Below are 27,036 nucleotides of genomic sequence, written 5' to 3'. Positions count from 1 at the left end.
ATAATAAAATTGGGATTCTATAGACCTACATCACAAAAAAATCATATTATTTCTTTGAACTCTATAATGGACTTCTGCCATATTTTAATACATAGATTTTCTTTTTTACGGAGCTCGAACTCTTCTAGCAGACCACTTGTGCATGCAAGTGAAAAAGTGCCGAAGAAAATTGTAGGGGAAAGATTTTGAGCGTGCTAACTGGAGCGTGACAGATCAATTTTAAATGAAGAAATCCAGCCCGTCTTCTCTCGCTTCCCCGTCGTCACCATGGGCGCATTTTCGTCTTTTGTCTCTCCTCCTCTGTCCCGAGCGTCCCTCGCTGTCTGCCCGTCACTGTCGCTCCCCTTCACTGAGCGTGACCTCTTTTTCCATCCATTCCCCCCAACCCATTTTGCGGGCTTTTACCTCATAACGCAGCGGCAAATGAGCATGAAGCTCTTTGAGATATCGCGGAGATTTTGTCTTATTTGCCGTACTCTCACGTAGTCTCTTGTCGCCTGAAGCGTGAAATGAGAAAACAATGTATTGACGGTGATCTGAAGCAGGAGTCATAGTTTGCACAGCATGGCTAAGGTTGGCACGTCAAGGACAATAAAATAATAAATTAAAAACATTTAAAATTCCTCTGCGGGCTTTGTTCCAGGAGAGCACTCACCAATGTTTTGATCTGCCTTTACACTGATCAAAAGGGGGATTTTGTTATTTACTGATGACAGTGCAATCGTTTCATGGGTTGAGTGGGAAAAGAATATGAAGTCTTCCAAGGGTCATGTGTCAAATCGATCCGCGTACTTAAATTTGGACGGGGTTTTGAAAGACAAGATACAAGGAAAAGGTTGCAGGTAATTAACAATATAGACTCAGTTGTCCTCTGATCCCGTCGTTTTACCTATGCTCCCTGTCATGATTATTGATGCAAGGCACCTGAGTCTGCTCCTTTGGCGGCAACGGCCTCGGACGCTGATTGGCCGCTCATCTCTCTTTGAACCCCCGTCTTCCTGTCAACCAGTGTCAGTCCGTCTGCGAACCTCAGCCCCGCGCTAGGCAAGCCCTCTGGACACTGACTCTACTGTCCTGATTCCTCTTTGACTCCCGGCTCAGACCCCTTTTCGGAACTCGATGACGTTTCTGCTCCTCCGTCCCGGCCATCGACCTGTTCTTTCCCCGCTCCCGACACTGCCTTCGCTCGCCACGGATGTGCCACTTCCGTGTTCTGAGCGATCTGCTACCCGTGACCGACAATCACCGGATCGTGGGCGCAAGCCTTTTTCTCCTTCTGGGTCCTGTTTCCGTTTCTGGTCTCTGACAGCTCGCGGTATGAAATAATACGTAAAACACTAGGATTCTCAAAAACCCTGTGTAAACTTATAAAGTATGTGGATAAGTTTGCCTGTAATCCAACATGGCGGCAATTTAAAAGTCACAAAACCCTCTGAAGTCTCTATTGGAGGTTTGACAATGTTGATTGGGGCTGAACGATTTAAAAAACTGTGATTTATTTTATTCTATAAACCACATGGTTTTCTTTTTTTAAAGCCATTAACACGGTTAAAATTCCTGGAAAAACGACAAGTTAGCTTGCCCTCTTCTATCTTTTGTCGTCTATATGTATTTATTTACAATCAGGCAATGAGTTGATAACAGCCTCACCCAGGTGTGAGCAAATCATAGCGTCAGTTAGCATAGCTTCCTTTTTTTCAGTTTGTGTATTTTCTGAAGTATGTAAAGCTAACAATTAGCTAAATTTATTGTGTCTCTTATTATTACAATTGAATGTGACTGGCATGATAGCTTATAGTTAACCAAGCATGTATGTTTTATTGTATTCTAAAGCCATGGCATTGAAATTAATTACATTGTCTTTATTGTCATTGATAAAAATGTAGTCAAACATTGTATACAATGAGATGTGACTCCGGGGTCAATACGTAGTAAAGACTTTTAAGAAAAAATGAGATAAAAGACTGTCAGGATCAGGAGTCAAAAATATTCACAATATAGTGCTGAGAGACTGGCCTATATTGTGATAATAGTGTAATGAAAAGTAGTACAAGAAAATTTAACAGCAACAAAAATTCTTAAAATACAGTGCAGTATTTGCCCCTTCCTGATTCATGTGTTGTTGTTTTTTAAATATATCTCACTCACAAATGTTTTAGATCATCAAACCAATTATATATAGAGACAACCAAAGGAAATAACCCCAGACCATCAGACTGCCACCACCATGCTTTACTGTTGGCATCATGTTCTTTTTGGCAAATTCGGTGCCATTTTTATGCCCCATGTAACAGGCTGCACAAAAATTTCAATTTTTGACTCATCAGTGCACAAAATATTTCTCTAAAAGTCTTGAGGATAATCAAGATGCATTTGGCAAACTTTTGTAAACAGTGGTCTTTAACTGGGAACTCTCTCATGGGTGCCGTTAGTCTTCCTCATACCTCAAGACCAGGACAACTTCCTGTGGTTGACAGAATAATGAATTCTGGTGTTTAAGAAGATCCTGAAGTACGTCCAGCCATCAGGTCATGCCCTCAAACTCAAGCGCTCTTGGATGAGGCAACAAGACAACGATCCAAAACACACCAACAAGTCCAACTCTGAATGTCTCAAGAAATAAGGGTTCTGGAGTTGCTAAGTCAAAGTCCTGATTTAAATTCGATGTAGAGACTGTGGTGACATTAATTTGACATTAGTTGCTAGAAAATGCTTCAATATGGCAGATTTAAAACAAAGAAGAGCAAAGAAGAGTAGGCCAAAATTCCTCCACAGCGTTGTGAAATAGTCCTAACCAAAGCTCATAAAAGTTTGATTTCTGTGATCGCTGCCAAAGGTGGCCCAACTCACCATAGAGTGCATGGGGAAAATACTTTTTCACATAGGGCTAAATAGGTTTTCTTTTTTTTGTGTGTGCCTTAAAAAATGGAATCGACATTTCAAAACTGCATTTTGTATTTCCATGGGTTGTTTCTGTAATATTGAAAGTGTTTTGATCATCTGAAACCTTTGTGAGTGATGAATATGCAAAAAACACAGAAATCAAGAAAGGGACAAATACCTTTTCACGGCACTGTAGGTCTGTGTAAGATATATATATATTTTTCGGTTTTGCGCGCTTGTTTAGGGTGGTGATGGCCCTGGGGAAGAAACAGTCTCTGAGCCCATTAGTCCTTGTTTTAAAGGACCTGTAGAGCCCAACAGAGGCCAACACGTCAAAGGGGCGAGAAAGGTCCTTTAAAATTTTGATGGCTCTGCTGCGGTATCACAAGCCGGCAATGACCTCCAAACTGGGCGGAGAGTAGCCCATGATTTTCAGGGCTCCCTTTCAAAATTAATCTTACTAGAGCTGGGGAAGGACGTTCTCAAATGTTGAAGATTGTTAGAGTGGTGAGCAAACCTCGATTAAAATGCTGCAGCATGTGAGAAACACTATATCACTTTGATTTAAATTGCCTGAGCCAAATAGGAATAGGTCAAGCGGAATGAAGGCATCGCCATCACGCCCAAGGTCATGACAGCAGCTGGTGTGCCAATGGAGTGAAATTAGCTAGACTTCATCTTGTGTATCAAAAACTGCGTTAATACACAATTAAATGTGCACCTCCTTTGCTGTTATCCCTTAAAAATAGGCATCAAGATCAATTGTGCTCTTCCAAAAGAGGGCATTTGCACGGCACACTGGGTATTTGTATATTGTATTCTTTTGGCTTTATTATTGTACTGTTCTCAGCTCAGGGATGCTGCTGGAAATGTGAATTTCCCTTAGGGGATGAATAAAGTATCTATCTATCTATCTATCTATCTATCTATCTATCTATCTATCTATCTATCTATCTATCTATCTATCTATCTAAAAGCATCTTATTCTTTCTCACTCCTCACCCATTGACACGGGTCCTGTTTAAGGCTCGCTCTGCGTGGTTCTGACTGACAGCAGCAAGCAGGGAGTCAGCCAGTAATTTTTTTCCCAACAGGGGGCACCCCACAGATCAGGGGTTTGGAGTGCACTTCACTGACAAAAGGATAGACACACACCTCCTAATCGAATTATCACAGAAATGCTCAAATTGAGCCACGGGGTGAAATGGATGTGGATTTAATTTCATTTATACAAACAACTTCACCTTGATTATGGAAAAATGATGGAGTACCTTGACCTGCACCTCACTAACAGAAAGGAACTGAGAGGTTTTTTTTTTTCAGGATGTCTATCATGTGAACGAAAAAGTCTACTTAAGATGCTGCGGTGCTGTGATCTCTCCTTGACTTAGTAATGAAGCATCTGTGCACGCGTCTGCTCTCCAGGAGCGTGAGGACCAGGCAGAATGTTTTGTCGTGATTAAGTGGACCATGTTAGATGAGGTTTATAGCAGTGGTCGGCAACCGTTTCTGTACCATGGACGGGTTCATCGTCTGACAATATTTTCGAGGCCCGGCCCAAGAGTGGCATTCACGTCTGTACTTGTTCTGCTTTACTTAAACGAAGTATCTCCTGGATGCACCTGGGACGCATCCTCAGTGATGTATCCTGGGTTCATCGAGCGTTTCAGGTCTCGCAACATCAGACACTCTCCCCAGGTTACCTAGCTGAGGCTGAGACCTCATCTTTCGTCCCAGTAACAGTCCACCGATCTGCATCTGTGAGACAAAGCCACCTTGAGGCTTTCGCTGCGGTTTCACAAGCTGAATTAATAGCCTTCTCAGCTGCCCCAGTCTCAACCAAACGTCCTAGGACTTTGCAAAAGGATCGTCCAGCAAAGCCTCTTCTGCCAACTTTAATTGTCTCATAGAAAATCTTCCAGCCCCTGCCCTGCACTCCTTCACAGGTCCTGGCACATTTCCTTTCGTCGGCTTCCTCGATGCCCTCTTCCCGAGGTACTATAAGGTCTAGCATGATCAGATATTTTGAAGCCTCAGAGGTTATGATCATGTCCGGCCGCAGGGATGTTACTGCAATGTGTTGTGGGAACTTGGGCTTTCTTCACAGGTTGTAGTGCAACTGCCAATCAGAGGCAGTGTGGAGGAGTCCTGTTGTTCTTTGTGGACACAACTGAGGTCTCTCTCCTGGCTCGATGAAAGGGCCTACCTTGCTCTGAGCATGATGGTGTTTACTTGTGCTAATTGCGAGGGCTATACTTTATGGTGCTAGCGATAGTGACCATAAGCCAGGGACTTAAGGCAGCTGCTGAAAAGATGTCCCAAGGAGCCTCTTCCAGAGCAAAGAGGACAGGAGTTTGTAATCCTGTTTCGACTACAATCCAAACGCCAACCCAAAATCAAATATAAAAAAGGAAGAGTTCATCTGAGCGGGTCTAAGAAACGCATGTATGCACGCGCAACATAAGGAGCTTGATAAAGGCTCCAATAATGCCCCAAGCCCGGAGATGGTGGCAGCGTGTATAAAGGTTCCAAATTCCATACAGCTCGTCGAGACATTACACAAAGGAAGACCCTATGGTTAAAACAAATGGCCTTCTTTGCTTTAACCTGATCACCCTAAGGAGATGTGACCCACTCAAACCAGCAAACCCTGGTGTAGGGGGAGCATTTTGGTCCTGTAATCAATGAATGTTAGAGTTTGCGTGCAGTAATCTTCTTCAACCCCTGCATTCAGGCTTGTGCTCTTTTACAACACTCAAGCTCTGCATCTTAAAAGATGGTGTGCAGATCAGCTGTGTCAGACGGTGTTCAGGATTTGAGCTGATTGATATTTTTTGTCTTTAATTGTGTGTTACATTCCTGCAATTAGGGGATAGACTTCACACTAATTAACGTGTTTCTCTTCTTTTGCCAGAACGGCCAGTTACAACAACGTTTGGATAACGTCCAGAGAGACTTTATTATCTTCAACAGAGAAAAGTAATACCCTCCTCTTTTAATTAAAACGATTCGGATTGTGGCTTTTGAAATAAAAGTGATAAAATACGATTGCAATGTGTGTTGAACAGGTCAAAGCTTGCAGCAGTGGATTCGAACTCTACGGAACTGTCCGTATGTAACAAGACCAAAGCAATAGAGGACGGTCAGAACAACAACGTGGAACCGGTCTCCCTTTTATCTGGATGATGCATGCTAGTTATGCTAGTATGCATTTATATAGCGCTTTTCAAGTCAATGAAGACCCCCGCAAAGCGCTTTACACTTTCCCTTTTACATACACTAACTAACCGATAGCAGCGTCAGCCATGCAAGACAACTACCTGCTTATCAGGGGCATTAGGGATTCAGTGTCTTACCCAAGGACACTTCGACATATAACACGGAGGAGCCGGGAATCGAACCTGCAGCCGAACTAGAGTTCTCCTCTGATTTTGTTCCCCTTTTTATCCCCGTCACGGCTTCTAGATTAGAATCCCTGCAGTGCAAGGACACTGAGGTTGCCTCCACAACATTGCAAAGACCTGACAAAGTACACAGTAAGAGAACTGACTCTTTGTGGATATCGCAGGATGGTTTATTTTGTTGTTGTTTTTTCAGGGAAAGCTGTTAGTGAATGTTAGTGAGTCACAACTGTCTCTGGCGATGACATTTGGTGCAACGTTCGAATATTAACCAATTGATTGGGACTAAGCTATGTGCAAGGGTAGTTTAATTCACTATTTTTATTATTTTACTTTGGCAAATATGCGTGTGTGACTCATTTGTTGCATTAGACTGCACCGGCTAGTGCACCATCATCACATATTCCTTCTTATTCCTGTTTTCTAGTCACTATTCATTCTCATGCCCATTAAAATCGAAAAAAACAGCAAAAAATATGTAATATAAAAGGGGGGAGTGGGATTTTGCTATGTAGCAGCTACAAGCTATTTTTTATCACTTTACTTAAAGTGCAATGTTTTGGTTGTCTGCATTTTCGATCACTCAAAAGCTTTACTTTTCCTGGATCACTTGGTTATTTGACAGTTTTAACCTTGTTTTTTTATTTGAATATAATAAATCAAACTCTTCAAATTAGCATCCAGTAATATATGCCTGTCCGTTATTTATCATTTTATATTGGACATTTTTTTAGCAAGAGTTAAATAAGAAAATACAAAAGGATTTTGGTTTTCACCCAAGCATTTCACATGTTCAGTTTCGGCCCCATTTTTTTTGAGTGCCCCCCTACTTTTTAGGGAGCTTGAGGTGGTTTGCACTTCATTTCTTATGATGCATTGATTCCTGCAGTTTTAACAGTTCCCAAGTGTCTTAATAACATCTCAGATTTATTTGTGATTTTTGGTGTGATTTTTTTCTCTCCTATTTACGGACAGTGATAAGAGGGGGTAACGGCGTTTTTTGTTTCCTACTGGTTTGTGTATAGGCCTCAGTTGCGCATACAGTACTTAACATGTTTGTATGTACAGTGGAGAAAATAAGCATTCGAACACCCTGCTATTTTGCTATTTCTTCCACTTAGAAATAATGGAGGGGGTCTGAAATTTTCATCGTAGGTGCATGTCCATTGTGAGAGAGATAAACTAAAAAGAAAAATCCAGAAATCATGATTTTTTAACGATTTATTTGTGTGATACAGCTGCAAATAAGTATTTGAACACCTGTTTATCGTCTAGAATTCTGACCCTGAAAGACCTGTTGGTACGCCCATTAGAAGTCCACCTGCACTCCATGTATCATCCTGAATCAGATTAGCTGCATGAAGAAACCTGTCCACCCCATACAATCAGTAAGACTTTAACTTGTAACATGGCAAAGACCAAAGAGCTGTCCAAAGACATCAGACACAAAATTGTACACCTTCACAATGCTGGAACAGAGCAATCACCAAGCAGCTTGGTGAAAAAAGGTCCACTGTTGGAGCAATCATTAGAAAATGGAACAAGCTAAAAATGCCGGTCAATCTCAATCGGAGTAGAGCCCCATGCAAGATATCACCTCGTGGGGTCTCAATGATTCTAAGAAAGGTGAGGAATCAGCCCGGAACTACCTGACAGTAGTTGGTCAATGACCTGAAAAGAGCTGGGACCGCCGTTTCCAAGGTTACTGTAGGTAATACACTGAGATGTCATGATTTGTAATTATGCATGGCATGAAAGATTCCCCTGCTTAAACCAGCACATGTCAAGGCCCGTCTTAAGTTTGCATATGACCTTTTGGATGATAAAGAGGAGTCATGGGAGAGAGTTTAGTGGTCAGATGAGACCAAAATATAACTTTTGGGTCATAATTCTACTGAGCGTGTTTGGAGGAAGAAGAATGAAGAGTACAATCCCAAGAACACCATCCCTACTCAGAAGGATGGGGGTGGTAGCATCATGCTTTGGGGGTGTTTTTCTGCACATTGGACAGGACGAGGGGACTGCATAAAAGAGAGGATGACTCAGGCCGTGTAGTGTGAGATTTTGGGGAACAATCTCCTTACCTCAGTCAGAGCATTGAAGATGGGTCATGGCTGGGTCTTCCAACACGACAACGAACCGAAGCACACAGCCAGGAAAACCAAGGAGTGGCTCAGTAAGAAGCATATCAAGGTTCTGGCATGGCCCTGCCAGTCTCCGAACCTGAACCCAATCGAACATCTATGGAGGGAGCTCAAACTCCATGTTTCTCAATGACAGCCCAGAAACCTGACTGATCTTGAGAAGATCCGTGTGGAGAAGTGGGCCAAGATCCTTCCTGCAGTGTGTGCGAAGAGTACAGGAAACGTTTGACCTCTATAATAGTAAGAAAAAAGGCTACTGTACCAAATAACATTCATTTTCACAGGTGTTCAAATACTTATTTGCAGCTATATCACACAAATAATTCATTAAAAAATCATATAATAGAATAGAATAGAATAGAATAGGCCTTTATTGTCATTGTTACAACATGGGATATGCTGTGACAACGAAATTGGACGACTCCAGTTCCACATTTACAGTGAGGATAAGGAAACAAAGAGACAAAGGAACAAAGAACAAATGCATAGTGATTTCTGGATTTTTCTTTTTAGTTTATCTCCCTCACAGTAGACAATAGCAGGGTGTTCCAATACTTATTTTCTTCACTGTATAAGCGTGCTATTAGCCTTAGAGTCACTAGTGAAGCCGTCACAAGCGTTACAATTGCACTATTAGAGTTTTACCGCTGCCCGCACAACAAAACCCTCCCGTTTTTTGCTCAAAGTTTGTACGTTATCCACAAAAGCACTGCAACACCTTTCAAAACTCGAGCTTTGCCCTGCACATGCATTCTCGTACATAAATTTCGGAAGTTAATCAAGGCCAGCGAGATCTGTCAAGGCGTTTATATTTGTCGTCCGTGGAAAGTTTCCGAAGTGCTCCCTGGGAAATTCATAGATAGTCGTGTCTTTTGAGGGACGTTTGATACTGGAATTTATAAGATGTTTCAGAATAAATGATGGCGCTTTTTCATTGTGTGATGCTCTGGCAGTCTAAAATTGAAACTCTTGTTTTTTTCCTCTCTGTATTTGTTGTATTGTAATTTTACACGTTGTCCTTTCTTTAAATGTTCAGCACTGTGAAATTCAAGTTGAGCAGATAAAAAGGTTTTCATGGTGTAGATCAAAAGATGGAGGTTTTCTTGTCCTTTATTTGTAGCTCGAGTGTTTCTTCTCTTGTATCTATTAAGGTGTGCCTTAAATAATAACTGCAATTTCTTCCTTAACTTATCCGCCTGTGCTTTTTGTCGCAAACACACCAATTTTTGTCTAAGGTACATACAGTGGCTTGCAAAACTATTTGGCCCCCTTGAACTTCGTGACCTTTTGCCACATTTCTGACTTCAAACTTCAAGATATAAAACAATCATTTCTTGTGAAGCATCAACAATAAGTGGGACACAATCAGTAAGTGGAACACACTTTATTGGATATTTTAAACTTTTTTAACAAATAAAAAATGAAAAAGTGTGTGTGCAAAATGATTCAGCCACTTCACTTTCAGTGCAGCAAACTCTGTCCAGAAGTTCAGTGAGATTCTCTGAATGATTCAATGTTGATCTAAATGACTAACGATGATAAATGGAATCCACCTGTGTGTAATCAAGTCTCTGTACAAATGCACCTGCACTGTGATGGTCTCAGAGGTCTTTTTAAAGAGCCAGAGAGCATCATGAAGAACGAGGAACACACCAGGCAGGTCCGAGATACCGTTGTGGAGAGGTTTAAAGCTGGATTTTGATACAAAAAGATTTCTCAAGCTTTAAGCATACCAAGGAGCACTGTGCAAAAAATAATATTGAAATGGAAGGAGTACCAGACCACTGCAAATCTACCAAGATCAGGCCGGCCCCCTAAACTTTCAGCTCATACAAGGAGAAAACTGAGAAAACTTAATTTAGTTTTCATTTCATATTTATATCAAGGATATTTAGCGTTTGTGCCTGTTGAAAATAAAGATTACAGACGGAACCATAAGAAGATATTGCTTCTTTTTTTAATCTGATGATATTTGAACATGTGTGTTAGCTTTTTAGTAGTTTCAATTAGGTCTTCGAGGCTATAAGCATCATTTGAAACAGGGTTCGTATGGGTGCTTGAAATCCATAAAAATGCTTTGATTTTTATGTTGTGTTTTAAAGGATTGAAAAGTACTTCAATTGTGGGTGAAGTTCTTGTAAATGCTTGAAAAGTGTCACCTTGTTTCTCAACACTTCTGCTTAAAAATGATGCTGACACTGCTCTCTGTTGGCTTCACTTTGCCGTAGCATTTCTTCTTCCCTCGTGACTAACGGTAGCTGGCATTAGTCTGTATGGCATTGACCTATGAAGCGCCATGTTCTCCCCCAAGAGGACAGGTGCATGCTACATCTGAATAGGGCACTATGAAATATGTATTAGCGCAAGGATTACGAATCAATTTTGGACATTTGTTATCAGCCATCCAAAAAATGTGGGTAGCATTTCCAAGTGGTAAATCGTAATAGGGAGAACTTATTACTGTTTTTTTTATACCCAACACCTGTATAGGTAAAGAGTTACGCAAGATGTTAAAATGATTTGTCTTGATAAATACACACGCATGATTAAAAATCGCATATGTAAATCGCAGATATAGCTTCAAGACATGATTCACACTGAATTTAATTTTTTTTTTCAATGGTACTAAGGAAATTGAAAAATTGGGTTTGAAAGTCCTTGAAAAGTGCTTGTATTTCGCCATGAAAAGGGGTTTAGATATGTTCAACATTCGGTTTGTAGCTTATTTTTTGAATCTGGCCATGGTCCAAAGGTGTTCTTAATGATACTCAGGGTTGGGTAGGGTTACTTTAACTTGATTACTTTCAATTACTTTTGGATTACTCTAATACCAAATCTGCTAATAAAAGACAAAAACTAAATATGAATAAAATTATGACTCACAACACGTGGTAAGCTTTCTCTCCTGGCTTTGATCTCTTTGATCTCCGGCAAAACTAACATAAAATGCGATAGAAACAAAATGAAAATAAATCCAAACAGCTTGCCAACATCATTTTTGCCGTTCCATGTATTCCGTTACTCCCCAAGCCTGCACAAAATTGAGTCATTTGATTCATATTTAGTTTATTTTGTCTTTTATTAGCATATTTGGTATTGGTGTAATCCAAAAGTAATTGAAAGTAATCCAGTTAAAGTAATCCTACCCAACCCTGTTGATACTGTATGTCTTAACTTTACTCTGAAAGGAAACATCCAGGCTTTATTTGTACGGATATGCTCTTAGCCTCCTCTAGTGGCTAATTGTATTAATGCTTCATTGTAATAATGGGAAATAAATAGTGCAATCCACCTGGTTCCCAGAGCAAACAGAGTTTATCATTTCTTATGTCCTCCCTCTTTGTTACTCAGAGAAAAGAACAACAGACAAACTTGCGTCATTTGCAACTCTTTATTTTTTCAAATTTCACAATAAAGTCAGACCACCACAACACATTCTTGTTTTTTTCACTTTTAACATTTGGGGGTGATGAAACAGTATAAAAAAACAACTCTAAAAAAAGAAATCGGTATAAATATAAATGAACAAAACATTAAGGGCACACTGAAAAGAAAAAAAGACTGAGTCTTGCTTCATTTTTCAAATAATCTACTTTGAATACAGCATTGTACTTTACTTTTTGTACTGTATCCTAAAGTGATGACTATGATTTAATATCACCATATTTTTCCTGTGGTTGTTTTTGTTCAGAAACAGCAAACCTTTTCATGTAAAAAGTACAACACAACTTATAATAAGTAAGTGTTTTCTGGCACAACAGGGCAAGGTTGAAATGATCAACACAGGCATAACGCGTCCTCTTGTGTTTTTTTGTGAAAATAACATGTAAAATTATATCAATAATGTCACAGATAAATCTCACCGGAGTATAAGTCACAACCCTGACGAAACCATTCAAAAAACTGAGACTTAAAGTCTGGAAAAAATAGTATAGCTTAAAAAAAGACATTGGAATGAATTTCAAATATTTTGAAATAAAATTAAATCCTGATCATTTGTTTTTGAATGTCCTTCTGTTTTCCTTTTCAGAATGGTCTTAATGTACTTTAATGACAATTCCTGCTTCAGAAGTCAGCAAAATAAAAGCACCATATTCACCCCCTTCCTTCTTTTCTCCATCTATGAAACGGTTGCATAATAGGAAGTTTGTATTTGTAGGGAACGTCGAGCCAGAGGGGCGATGGGGGGGTTTCTTCCAACGTCATTTCTCTCAGGTACACACAATTACTTACAGTACTTGCCTTTTTCTTCTTTTTTTACAACAACATTAGAGGTTGTCTGTCGCTACTCATTATTCAGTACATGCCGCTGATGCGGTTGCCATGGAAACGGGTGAAAGGAGTCATGGGTCACTCGAACTCTGCAATCCAATGTCCTTTGTTTCTCAATTGCTTCTGCGAGTACCATTATCGTTATTATTATTATTATCTGACTTACAGGTTACACATAATTCACAAAGCTACATGATTATGGAAGCCATGAGTGCCAAAATGCAATAAATAAAAACAATATTTTTAAATAAAACCCGTTACGCTACATAACAAGAAATTGTAATATGGCTATTGTTTTATGTAGGGTGTCTTATTATTATATTTATATTTAGTATTGTTTAAAATCAGTTCATTCAAAATGTCAACAAATATTTTAAAAATATTTCAAATTTAAGAAGATCAAATAAATCATGGTCTATTCAAAATGACAAAAATGATTTTATTCGTTTCATAACGTCTTTGTCCGCAACAGTGTTCATACTTTACAATTCCTTTACAGTAATCTCTCGATTCCACGGACAGACTGAGGAGATCATTTCTTCCTCATGCCATGAGGCTCTTTAACTCCACCCTCGGGAATAAAAGCCCACATTAAACCCCACCCCCACATTTGCATATTACCCTATTTTTATTACAGTGTGAATTTTCCGTGGCACTATTTAAATACTCTATAGCAAAACGTTATATTGGGTATTTTTGTATTCTATATCTTTATTTTATACAGCTGGAAGTGTGAATTTCCCTACAGGGATGAGTAAAGTATCTATCTATCTATCTATCTATCTATCTATCTATCGATCTGGTTTGCGTACCAAAATCCGCAAAGTTGATTTATTTCTCAAAAACAAACACAATTTATAGACTCAAATATTTGTAAAAGTTCTGTACTTTATATTAAAAGATTATTACAAACATCGTCTGTACTGCTGTACTGTCAAAATAATTTTCAAAATATTTTTCCCGTTTTATTGCACAACTGTATGGACTGAGGATTTGATCCACTTTACTTCACATGATACTTTGCTGCCATCATGTGGGGATTATTGAAAATTGCATTTACCTTCCTGTTGCGTCCAACAAAAACCATACATTTTTCCATTATCAAACCTTTTTGAAAAAGCGCCAGGGAGCCACTAGGTTGCGTGAAAGAGACTTAAGAGCAAGTTTAGCGGGTTGAGATGTCCAACTTTGTTGGCAATAGAAAGCATCTTCCTCTGTTTAGCCAATTGGAATTCACGACGCAATGCACGTTAAAAATCCACATAGTAGAAGAACCGCAAAAAAACGGATACAGCAAGGTATACAGCCATATTACATAATTTCCCTTTATTTAGAAAATTGTTTAGATTAGTTTATTTCATGTTGGCACTTCTGGGCTTCCGTAAATGAATCTTTCATACAATGACACAGAAAGCCAATCAGAGTAAAATGACGTCATTGTAGAACAGGTAGTTCACTTTTTTTCAATACAGATTTACTAAAACAACTACAAATAGCACCAGTACTGAATTTCTAGCATATTTTACTGTTGATAAGAAAAACTGAGACTGTCCGTGCTTTGGTTGTTTTATCACTTCAAAATAAAATTAATAATCGCTATTTTGTTTGACTCGAGTAATCAAAAACTGACATAGTGACAGGTAAGGCATGTATAGTCTGTGTTTTTTAAATATTTTTTATAATTATTTCAAGGTTTGTAAATAGTTGGATCGTTCGAGCCCACGCACACTAGCCACACCTACCCGGAAACGCATTTAATTTAGAGCAACCCCATTGGAGGCTTATGGAAATAGGCGGGAGCACTATCATGACTGACAGCCAATTTAAGCCAATCAAGAGTTTTATTACTTTATGTCAGCATATACTGAAGCCGCCTGTGTATAGCAATAGTGAACAAAAAAAATGTAATCGCGATACATTTCTCAAATGTGACGCTTTAAAACCCAAAATATTTTGCGTGGTTACAGTTGGAGCCGCGGGACGCCACTTCGCTCAGAGTTGTAACATAAGCGTTTCAAAATGTATTAGTCTTTAAATTTTGGCAGTATAAAACAGAAGCTACCTGATTACAAGAGGTAAGATCGTAGGACTGAGCCCGAACAGAGATTCAATTGTCACTCATTACATTCGGGTTCGGGCCGGGTATCTCTCCCGCTGACTTTTATTTTTAATCATCCACATTGTGGTGTGATTGAATATAAGTATTGTTAACAACAACTAGATGTAGCTATCGCTTTAAGGATGAGCGCCACTGCTTGTTAAAGGCAGTGGCCACAACCATTCCCGACAAGTCCAGTTACAGACGCTGCCCTACTTACGAACGAGATGATCGTTCGTAAGTTGAATTTGTTCATAAGTTGCTTCAGTGCTATATTTTGTATGTTAAAGGTTTGTATCAGTATGTTTAAGGCTTGTAACCTGTAAGTAACCTGTATTGTTTTGTTCCAAAAAACAAACATTTCATAAAATAATATGCTCTATAAAGATAAATAAAGTTCAGTTTAACTTACTTTTGGAAGCTGAGCTTCAAGAGGTCCTCCTCTGCGGTAAAAAGTGGGCGAAAAAAAGCCTTCCGACCTTTTTCTCAACCGCATCAAGCTTTCTTATTCCACTTTCGTTTCAAAAGAAAGGACTCGCCTCTTCCTTACACTTTACACCAACCATATTGAACGGATGCACGAGATATTAAACATTAACAACTTCAAAGGTCTTAGCGCGCTAGCGATACAGTACGCGTTGTTATGTTTACACGAACCAGGAAGTAGAAGCCAGATTTCTTCTTCGGGGTGGATACTGGGTGACCTCTCACAGCGCCACGCAGCAGAAAGAAGCAGTACTGCACTGTCCTCTACTCGGATAAAGGTGCACACAATACAAAATCTAACTTACAGCAATGTCCGAATATTTTTGACATCCAGAAAAAAATGTTCGTATATACCGTTGTTCGTAACTCGAATGTTCGTAAGTAGGGGAGCATCTGTATATGCAATGCCTTGACAGTTGTTTCATGAGTTTTGGGTGGAGTCTGACAAAAACACTCTTCCTCCTCCAGAATCCTCACAAATAAAATATAAAAATTTGGCTATGCTTTGGGCTCAGTCCTTCAAATCAAATAATGTGTGGGCCAGTGTTGGGTTGGTCTGGATTTTTTTGGCCCAATCTTAACAGCGGGCTAAAAAAATAATAATTATATTATGGCTGAAGCGAATAATTAATGCCGACATTTTTTTGTAACTATACTGTTTCAAACACCTACATTTTCCGTGTCGGAGCCATGAACGCTATTTTTAAAATAGCGTAACATTGTGACCCTATTTTCTGTTTTGTAAACGAAGTGAGAATATACCCTGAACGGCTCGTACAAATTCCTGATTTTTTCAAACTTTTTAATAGAAGGGGGAAATAAATTAAATCCGATTCCGCGTCGGTTTGGATTGCGAAACTTCATTCACACTCCGGCTCTGGAGGCACACACTTATAAGAGTCCTCCTCGGTGCAGGAGAATTACTTTTAACTGAGGGAGGTAATATTGGAACGGCCACCAGGGGGCACCATGATACGACGCCCGGCAGGCTTGATGTGGGCGTCATCGGGAGTGGGAGGGCCTGCAAGATAAATACATGAATTAAAAAATATTTAAAACTGGCATGTCAAACTCACTTTGGCCCAGGGGCCAGTTCCAGACTTTAGGTTCTCAAAAAGGCCAAATATTTAGGCTTGATTTTCAGTACTATTATTTATTATTTAGCCGAAATGTTTAGCTTACCCTACAAATTGTAATCATTGAAGAAAGGGGACGTTTTAAGCACAGCAGTTATCAACCAACAATTTAATTTTTTTTCATATTTGGCATTAAATGTGTAGACAAATTGTTTATTTTAACTGTTGAATAAATACAGCTTTACACCTAGACCAACTCTCCTCACTAAACAAATTGAAGCATTTCAATAATTAATAAAGCCAAGTTCATTTTAAACTATAATGCATTGTATTTATTATATTGTTCTCTAGTTCTGCCATACTTAACATATTGTGCAGAAGTCTAGGGCAATAATTACAAAAGTTCACTACAGCCCCTTTTTATCCTCCAAAAACGTGCAATTAGAACCATACTAATATTTTATTCCTGCAGTCCAAATAATTAAAATTGGATGATAGTAAAATGCACAACTGCTATTTAAGGTCAACAAAAACATAGTGCCAGAAAACATCCATAAATTATTCATTTGGAAAGAGGGAAATTATAACTTAAGGGGCTGTAGTAAATTCATAACCCCAAAGATGAGAACAACCAGGAAAAGTATGTGTGTGTCTGTGTGTGGAGTCAAACCTTGGAACAATTTACAAGACGAGATCAAACAATGTCCAACTATTCAATTGTTCAAATTTAAATACAAAAAAAACATTACTGGCGGAATACAGAGATGAAGAAAATGGGGTATGAGTGATATGAGAGAGTGGAATAGTGCGTCTAGAACTATGGTTAACTTTGTTGTTATTGTTGCTGTTGTTATATCATAGCTGTTATTTTTAATATTATAACTATTGTTGTTATTATCATTGGTGTATTTAATAGGCAAGATGAAGCGGTAGGGAAAATAAGCATCTGCTTCTTACTACCCCTTTTCGAACATAATATGTAACATTATTTTGTTGTTGAGTTATTGTATTTGTTCTGTTTTTATTTTTAATGTTCAAAATAAAGTTTTCATTCATTCATTCATTGAAGTGGAAGCTATAGATAAAAATATGCTTGCCTTCGTTGTTCTACTGCTTTGAAATACATAAAAAAATAAATACAAAATATGATTTTTAGCAGTGAACGGGCAATAGCCTACTGAAGCAGATAAAATACTGCACAATATTGTCTTTAACAGCATAACCAGATACATTATTTAATAATCAGTGCAAACAAATTTAGATTTACATTTAGATTCAACTTATTATTGCGCAAGTCACAAAAACAAGGCAACAAAATGCAGTTAGCGTCCAACCAGAAGTGCATAGCAGCGTATAAATATTAAATATTTATGTATAAAAGTGAAAGAGTAAACTATATATGTATATGGCTATGTAAGAAGGACATGGTATTGCAATACATATAAATATTATATGGATAGTATGGAACAGGTATGTACAGATTATAAGCAGGTTATTAACTTCGAAAAGGCTATAAAGATTAAAAGATGAAGATATTTAAGCTTTTTAAGATGTTTAAAAAGTATGGACTGAGGGCTAGATGAAGTGCCATCAGACCTTCTACTCACTGCTGCTGGCTTGTGAAAACTGGGCACCTTTTTGTCTTTATAAGTGCATCAAAATCAGTTGTGAAATTCTAAATAGAAGCACATTTTACAAAGTAAATCAAGTGTTTGTTCGTTAACCTTGAGCGGTGCCGTGTTTTTTTATTGTTCATCAACGTAAACAACTGTTCACAAAGATAAGTACAGTGGAACCTCGGTTTTCGAACGCGTCTCAGTTCGAACAAATCGGAGTCCGACTAAAAATTTCCAGAAATTCTTGCTTCGCTGTTTGGTCAAAAAATCGGAGTTCGAACGTCCGTAATGTGTGAGTGCAAACTTTAGGGTGTAACAACTGTTATCGCGTGCGGACGTGCTTCGTTTTGCTTTCGCTTTTAATATAAGTGTAAGAAGTGTTTTAGCCCCTAATTATGCCTCCGAAGAAAGTCAGTGCAAGCAGCAAAGTTGCTACAGGTGAAAAAAGAAAAGTAGTGCGTACAACTATTGCATTTAAGAAAGAAATAATAGCAAAATATGAAGGAGGTGTGCGAGTGTATGATCTTGCTAGGGAATACCCCACTGTCCACCTGCGCCTTCTGCTGACCACCACAAAGGTAAACAAATCCTATTCATAATTCTTTTCCTTATCCTTTTTTTTTATTTTTACACGTTCATGTTAGCGTAATCTTTTGTACGGAAGATTACGATAACGCGAACGTACGATTAGCCTGGGTTAGCTTTATGTTTACGTTGAACATTCAAGGTAAACATTCAGGGTGTTGGAACGGAGTCCAACTTTCAGGGTGTTGGAACGGAGCCCCCTTTCCAATGAACCGCTCACAGCTTGTTGTGGAGACCCGGGTGCTAAATGACTTGTAAACGACCTGATTTTTTTATTTTTACACGTTTATGTTAGTGTAATCTTTCGTATGGAAGATTACGATAACGCGGACGTACGATTAGCCTGGGTTAGCTTTATGTTTATGTTAAACATTCAAGGTGAACATTCAGGGTGTTGGAACCGATTAAAACGATTTACATTTTTCTTTTTGGGAAAAATGATTTTGGTGATCCAACAAATGGGTTTTTGAACAGGATTATGGTCGAGAACCGAGGTTCCACTGTAGTCCCAAACATGGACGTCAGGTCTTTTACATCATTACTGCCCTTTAGCGGCGAGAAGGAACAATAACCTCTGATAGAAATGAGCGAGAGACTCGTTTCTGTCTCGTAAATACTCCGAAATTTACGGCAGGCCAGGTTTAATTACCCTGGATCCTGCCCCCAGGCCTTATGTTTGACATGTTTGATTTAGAAAAATGATGGACGTACTTTTTAATGTTGTTTTTACGGACTAAGTACAACAATTGATGGGGTTTGCACGGTGCAGGTTTACCGGAAAGGGTGAATCCAGACTGGTGCAGGTTCCGGACCGGCTGCTTGGTGGGGGAGGTGCGTGCCGAAGCGGACGGGGTGCCTCCACGTGACAGGGAATATTCTGACACGGGGCCGTCGTACATGCCCCTGGGCACTGCCTGAAGGACTGCCAGCTGCACATGCAAACTTTGTATTAGGACACAGAATGACCACAAGGAACTACTATTCTACTTTCTAGTCACGCCTGGATTCAAGTTTGCACCTAATCTCACCCAGATAAGTAAAAAAACGAATATAGAAGAAAAGTAGGCGAGCAGGCGAACAGTTATAATTAGTTTACATTTGTTTAAAACAAAGTCATATAAAAAGCAAGAATGTGGGTTAAGGGCCTGGTGTTGGAGCTATGGCTAATATGGAAGCTAGGGTTTTGGTCAGTCCGTGGGTTAGACTTTAAGTCCTGGTCCCGAGGCAGTAAAGCAGCCCCAGACCATCACACTGCCACTACCATGCTTTACTGTTGATGTCGTGTTCTTTCTGTCAAATGCTGGGCAATTTTTACGGCTGCACACCTTCCAAAAAGTTCATTTTTTGACTCATCAGTCCACAGAATGTTTCTCCAAAGGTTTTGAGGATAATCAAGATGCTTTTGGGCAAATGTGAGACGAGACTCTTTGTGATTAAGGGCTATACAAATAAACATGACTTGACTTGATTAGACTTGACTTCTTTTGGAACAGCAGTGGGTTTTGCCGGGAAATTTCCATGGCTGCCATTTTTGGCAAGTGTCATTCTTATTGTTGAGTCTTGAACGCTTACCTTAACTGATGCCAGCTGACAGCGGTTTGCTTGAGCCCTACAGCCTCGGAAATGGCTTTGTGACCTTTTCCGGACTGATAGATTCCAATCACTCTTTTCTAATTTCTTCTGGAATTTCTTTGGATCGTGGCATGTAACCTTCCTTGAGATTTTGTAGCCTACTTCACTTTGTCAAACAGATTTAATTGAAGCAATTTCTTGATCTGACACACATGATGACAATCCATTTTGGGTGCGGCCTGTGGAATTGAACTCAGCTTTCCCAAAACTGTGGTTAGTCACAGTTACTTTGTGATTTGACAAGTAGGGGGATTACTTTTTCACATGCCAAAATGTTTTATGTGTTCCTTAATAAATGGAATCAACATTTCAAAACTGCAATTTGTATTTCCTTGTGTTGTCTCTGTGTGATATTAAAATTGGTTTGATGATCTGAAACCTTTGTGAGTGATGAATATCCTAAAAAACACAGAAATCAGGAAGGGGGCGAATGCTTTTTCACGGCACTGTACATGTTTTTTAGATTAATTCACTGGTTTAAAACTAAATGAATATGATTGGTACATATATAAACTAGCTCAGTTGCGTGTATACAGTACATGTGGTGTACTTCAACTGATTATAATTTAGCCTTCCAGGTCATGGGTTCAATCACCAGAAACATCAGCTAGTTCTTCATTTTCTAAAAAACGAGGTTTACTTTTGGTTTCAATTCCAACCTGCTTTCTGGCTTTGATACGTTTGTAGGCGTAGTCGGGGAACGGCAAGCATGGGATGAAGCGGCCCACGCCAGAGGTCACGTGCAGGTTTTCATCCTCCAGGACCATCTTGCCCTGACAGATGACCACCTGGGGGGCGCCGCGGAGCTCCATTCCCTCAAAGATGTTGTACTCGGCGGCCTGGGACCAAGCGGAGCGAGAAAAAAATGAACAGAAGACTCATTGGCTGTGTTCCAAAGATGATGAGATCTGAATCCAAGGATATGAGGATAAACATCGCTGCTCCTGCTTGGCAGGACCTCAAAATATCCATTAGGGGGAGATTTACAGTTGCCGGCATCTGCTCTGAATTGCTTTTTTGTCATTCTGAAGATGCTGGAACTGTGGGAAAGGAATCTTAACCCTACACCAACCCTAAAGCTACAGTTCTCCTACTTCAACCCTAAATCTTACCCAATTCTAACCCTTACCCTTGTCCAACCCTACCCTTCAACCCTAACCTTACCCTAACCATACCCTTATCCCAACTTTAACCCAAACGAAACCCTACCCTAGCCCTTAGACTCTTCCCAACTGTAAACCATACCCTATCCCAACTCTGATTCCAACCCTAAACCTCCAACCATACCATCTAACCCCAACTCATTAACCCAACTCTAACCCTACCCTAACTACCCAAGTCGACCCTCTTAGCTTAAACCTCAACCGTAAACCTTAACCCTACACCAACCCTGACCCCAACCCTTCCCTACCCTAACCTTTTGAACATACGCTCTAAATCCATAATCATACTCTAGCCTAACCTAATCTCTACTCCAACTCAAACTCTTACCCTGCCCTCAACTAGAAACCTTAAACCTACCCAACCCTAACCTCCTAACCCAACTCTAACTATAGCCAAACACTTCACAAACCCTTACCCTACCACCAACCTGAAACCCACCCCAACCCTTACCCCAATCCTACCTAACCCGAACACAACACTAACCTTACCCAATCCCTAAACAAAACCTAATCCTTACCCTACCCCAACTCTAAACCTTAAACCTAACTCTAACCCTAACCTAACTGTACTCTCTATACATTACCTATAACCTATCTATACATTACCTATAACCCAACTCTGACCTGAATCCTAATCCTTTTCTATGTCAATACCGAGTTGTGTTTTTTGGCCGTGACGGTCCGGACAGCATCAGCGTCCCAGATGACCAGGTCGGCGTCAGAGCCCACGGCGATCCGACCCTTGCGGGGGTACAAGTTGAGGATTTTGGCTGCGTTGGTGCTGGTGACCGCCACAAACATGTTCTCATCCATCTTGCCTGTCGTCTATTCAGGGAAAAGGGGTAGACGTTAGGATTAAGTCTGACACAGATTTAGGCTTTAAACCTGATCAAAAGATGTCTGACCACAGCTTTGTCCCAGATGAGGCTCATCCTCTCTTCCACTCCGTTGACGCCTTCGGGGATCTGAGTGAAGTCGTCCTTGCCGATGGCCTTCTGAGAAACGCTGAACGTGCAGTGAGCACTGCCGCTCACACTCAGGTCACCACTGGAGAACGAGGAAGAGAAGTCAGTAACACAACTATGTTCTGCCTTTACAATGCACATGTGACCAGGGAATATCCCTAACCCTGCCCTAGCCCAACCCTATGTACCAACACCCTATCCAAAACCCTAACCCTACCCCAAACATAACTGTACCCTAACTCAACCTTAGCTTTAACCTGCCCCAAACCTAGCCATACCCTAACACTACCCAAAATCTAACCAACCCCAACCCTAGCTCTAACCATACCCCTTCCATAGCCTTAGCCCTAACCGAGTGCTAACCCAACACTGACCCTACCACACTGTTAAACCTAACCCTATCCAACCCTAATTCTAGCCGTGTCCCAGCCCTTGTTCTAATTCTAACCCTAGCCCTTAACATACTCCCACCCTAAATTTACCATAACCCTACCCCAGCCCTACCCCAACCTTAAACCTAGCCCCAACCCTTATCTTAACCTAAGCCTCACACCAACCCTAGCCCTAACCCTACCCCAACCCAAGGGCTAGCCTTTTTCCTACCTTAACCCTTGCCCCAATATTAGCCCTAAACTTAGGCCTAACCCTACCCCTTGACCCTGACCCTACACGGACTTGATCCCTACACTGACCCTTAACCCCTACTTCACTCTACCAAAATCCCTAATTCTAAATATTTTGCCATTTTAAATGTTTTTTTTTCTCTAAGCCTGCCCTAACCCTAACCCTAGTCCTTACCCCAAACCTTACCCCAACCTGAACCCTACACTAACCCATAACCCTGACTTATCCCAACCGTTACCCTACCAAAAACCTTAACCCGAGATATTTTGCTTATATTAGTTTTTTTTTTTTTTTTTACCTAATTCTGGTAGAAAATGGTTCTCAAAATGCTGTGCTATATGCTAAAAGGAGCATTTAGCTAAATTATTGTAGAGTCTCTTATTTCATTCAAGATCAAATATTTCAAATGAAACGTCATGATTACTGATTCGGGGCACCTGCGGCTGCCCCATTGGCGCCAACAGCCACGGGACCTGATTGGCTGTTGGACTCTTTTTAAATTCCCGTCTTACAGAAAGAACTCGTCAGATCATCTGCGAACCTATGCTCTCAGCTAGGCAAGCTTTTGTACTCTCCAACACTATCCTGCCCCGTTTCCTGCCTGATACCTGTTGCCGACCTCTTTTCTGGACCTGTTTCTGATTTTGCTCCTCCGTCCCGGCCATCGACCTGTTTTTCTCGCTGCCAACGACTACCCTCGCTCGACACAGCTACTTCCGCGTTTCTGCTACCCGTGACCGACGATCATCGGATCGTGGATGCAAGCACTGTTCTCTTTCTTAATAAAAACTGAGTAAAACGAACGCTATTGGGACCCGTCTCCGTTCCTGGTCTGTGACAAATGTACCTTGCCAGGAGGGTGTTCAAGTAATCCGGAGTGGTCGGGTCCGGACTGAGCGGCGGCGATGTTACGAAAGAGGCCGCCTTGGCCCAGTTCTTACTCCAGTAATGAGTCCCGTCCGTGCCCAGGCTGGCGGCGATGGGCTCCCCGAAAACAACGTTCCCTGATAAGAAGAACGGAGCGTTTCAAACAGGAATGGCGCCTTTCCAGCAGCTTTTTTGTTACCTTTTTTGCGGGCTTGCGAGACGATGTCGGCGGCGCTTTTGCTCATGACCCGAGTCACGTAGAGGGGGCAGTTGGTCTGACTGGCGATGGTTACGGCCCGGAACACGGCCTCTGCCTCCAGCTAACACCAAAAAAACATTATTTTTCACGAGAGTTGCGAGAAATTTTGCTGACTCGTTTCCACCTCTTCAGGCCGACTCAGGACGTGCCCTTCCGGTCCGGTGATTCCCATCTGCAGCATTCGGGCCTGTTCCTGTAGGACAAATTCAACACTTGGAATTGTCTTTATTGTCATTGATAAACATTGTGTAACATCAATGCAATGAGATTAGACACGGCACTCCAGGGTAAACAAGTAATAAAGACAGTTTAAAGAGAAAATCCAGATAAAAGATTGTCAAGATCAATAGGCGAAAATATTTACAAAATAGTGCCCAAAGCAGGGATGTCAAACTCAGTTTGGTTCTTTGGACAGACTTTCTGTTCTCAGGTAGGTTGAAACATTTAAAGAATGTCAGCTCCACATTTTTAGCTTTGTTTTTAAGTTTTACACCTGAACCAACTCACCAAGCTATAAAAACTCAACACTGCCCTCTTACAGCCAGATAGAGTATTTGGTTTGCATTGATTTGGAAAATCATAACTTTTGATTGAAATAAACTAGTGACTCGCTTAGAAATTAATGTCTGGCTGAATTAAGTCTACCAAGGTGTCATTTTAAAAAAAATAAACAAAACAAAAAATTAACAATGATAAATAAAACTGCCAAAGCTTCTTTGAGTGCAGAAAAAAACAATTATATTGATACTTCATTACCTTATATAAATAAATCAACTAATTAATCAATAAATTATTTAATAGATAAATTCAAAGAAATTAAATAAAACATGAAAATGAAAATGAAATAGAATATACATATGCCAATGAATAAATACAATTGTTATAAAAAGAACAATAAATATATAAGAAAATTAAAGCCCCATAAATAAATGTGTATATAAATACACGGAAAATAAACAAGAAAAATAGATGAAAATAATAAAAAAATAATACATAAAAAAGAAATGAATAAATCAATAAATGGTTTAATAAATACTTGAATTAAATAAAATTCAATACTAGAAATAAATTTAAAAAACACGTAAATGGATAAATAAATACACATGAATAGAAAAATAAATAACAAAATTAAAAAATACACTAAGAAATGTGCGGATAGGTAAATACTTGAAAAAATAATAAATAGATGAAAATGACACAAACAAATAAATTAATTATTTAATGGGTGAAAGATAAATGGGTTAGTAAAATAAACAGGAAATAAAGTAACAAATAAATGATGGAATAAATAATTATTATTGTTTTATTCAATTGTATTTATTTCTTGGATTTCCTTTACCTCCGCAATAATCTCTCCGTTTTCGGCGTGGACTTGAGCAATGCCCCCCCTCTCTCCCAGGAAGTTAAACACTTCATAGATCTGTAGCAAAAAAAAAGGGGAAACATAACAAAATAGAAATAGAATTAGAATATCATTTGTTTTGCTTCACAGAAAGCTGAAAATGTGTCACTTGCGACCCACCTCGCTGTTGCTCATCTGGTACTGGTCCTTGTAGGCCATGTACACCTGAAAGGAATTCACGCCTGCAATATGGAAAAAGAAATCACACTTCGGGGCAGATTGTCGAATCATTTGCAGCAAGGGTGTCTGAAGATGGTCCCTGAAGAACACTTAGTCAACCTGTTTCTATCATTTCCCTTCCAGTAACACATACATGACTCAAGTGATCAGCCAGGTTAAGTTAGGGCTGTTTAACTCAGCTACTATCTATACCCCTCCTCCAACACACGTGAATCAACATGAGTAGGACTTTTATCAATCTTCTACAACCTCATTTAAATCAGGGAAGATGGAGAAGGGGGAACGTTTGAGAGCATTCATAAGGTTCTCCTCGTTTTAGATGCCCCCACCTACTCGAATACACCTGATTCAAATGACCAAGATGATAATCAACGAAAAACAGACCTCCCTCTCATGTGGTCATTCAAATCAGGTGTAGTGGAGAAAAAGGGATATTTAAAACAATATATTGACCCACTATGGTAGACTCTCCCCCTGCACCTCTGATTCAAATGATCAAGATTGTTATTGACTTTCGGCAGAACTCTCTTGTGGTCATTTTAATCAGATGTGTTGGAGAAGGAGGAACATTAAAAGTACGCATAATTGGATCCTTAGAACCCAGCTATGACCTCCTTTTAGACACTCTTCCAACACACCTGATTCAAATGACCAAGATAATAATCAACTAAAAACAGACCTCTCATGCGGTCATTTAAATCAGGTGTAGTGGAAAAAGGGCATATTGAAAACAATTATGATATTTTGACCCCCTATGGTAGACTCCCCCCGTTCACCAACACCCCTGATTCAAATGATCAAGATTGTTATTCAATTTCGGCAGATCCCTCTTGTGCTCATTTTAATCAGATGTGTTGGAGAAGGAGGAACATTAAAAGCACGCATAATGGGATCCTTAGAACCCAGTTATGATCTTCTTGTGGACACTCTTCCAACACACCTGATTTAAATGACCAAGACTAACTTTTGACAGACCCCTTTTGTGGTCGTGTACATAAGTCTTGTTGGAGAAGGACGACATTTTAAAACATTCATAATTCGCTCCTTAGAACACAGTCAATGATCGTCTTTTAGACTATCCCTTCTTCCAACACTCCTGATTCAAATGACCAAGATTGTTATCAGCTTTTGACAGACCTCTCTCTTGGTCATCTAAATCAGGTGTGTTGGAAAAGGACGAACATTTAAAAGAATCATAATGTGCTCCTTAGAATCCTCTTGATCAACTCTTTTTAGACGTGTTCCTTCCTCTAACACACCTGATTTAAATGACCAAATGATTTAAATGATTGTTCTCAGTTTTCTCTTGTGGTCATTTAAATCATGTGTATTGGAGAAGGCAAAACATTTAAAATGTTGATAATTTGAACGGCCCGCCTCCTC

At 39.8% G+C, this 27,036-nt stretch overlaps 2 protein-coding genes across 8 annotated transcripts in view; one reads left to right on the top strand and one right to left on the bottom strand.

The window, feature by feature from the left end:
• The window catches only part of stk32a (serine/threonine kinase 32A), a 65,073-nt gene extending 55,553 nt beyond the window's left edge, over window positions 1-9,520 (top strand). For all 7 annotated transcript variants that reach the window (XM_088320499.1, XM_088320498.1, XM_088320494.1 and 4 more), the window contains 2 exons: window positions 5,798-5,862; window positions 5,952-9,520. In XM_088320499.1, coding sequence (XP_088176625.1) covers window positions 5,798-5,862; window positions 5,952-6,069 — 183 coding nt within the window. In that variant the 3' untranslated portion in view covers window positions 6,070-9,520. The remainder of the gene's footprint in view (window positions 1-5,797; window positions 5,863-5,951) is intronic.
• Window positions 9,521-14,352: 4,832 nt separating this feature from the next.
• The window catches only part of dpysl3 (dihydropyrimidinase like 3), a 33,023-nt gene continuing 20,339 nt past the window's right edge, over window positions 14,353-27,036 (bottom strand). Inside the window, exons 5-14 of the mRNA XM_088320493.1 lie at window positions 25,594-25,655; window positions 25,411-25,491; window positions 24,196-24,264; window positions 24,012-24,132; window positions 23,793-23,949; window positions 22,262-22,403; window positions 22,011-22,181; window positions 20,853-21,032; window positions 19,337-19,490; window positions 14,353-16,305 (exon numbers count right to left, since the gene is read on the bottom strand). Coding sequence (XP_088176619.1) covers window positions 16,211-16,305; window positions 19,337-19,490; window positions 20,853-21,032; window positions 22,011-22,181; window positions 22,262-22,403; window positions 23,793-23,949; window positions 24,012-24,132; window positions 24,196-24,264; window positions 25,411-25,491; window positions 25,594-25,655 — 1,232 coding nt within the window. The 3' untranslated portion in view covers window positions 14,353-16,210. The remainder of the gene's footprint in view (window positions 16,306-19,336; window positions 19,491-20,852; window positions 21,033-22,010; window positions 22,182-22,261; window positions 22,404-23,792; window positions 23,950-24,011; window positions 24,133-24,195; window positions 24,265-25,410; window positions 25,492-25,593; window positions 25,656-27,036) is intronic.

Source organism: Urocampus carinirostris, chromosome 17, assembly GCF_059441175.1.
Source record: "Urocampus carinirostris isolate Australia breed hairy pipefish chromosome 17, RoL_Ucar_1.0, whole genome shotgun sequence".
NCBI lineage: Eukaryota > Metazoa > Chordata > Actinopteri > Syngnathiformes > Syngnathidae > Urocampus > Urocampus carinirostris.
This window is presented reverse-complemented; position numbering and strand designations above follow the sequence as displayed.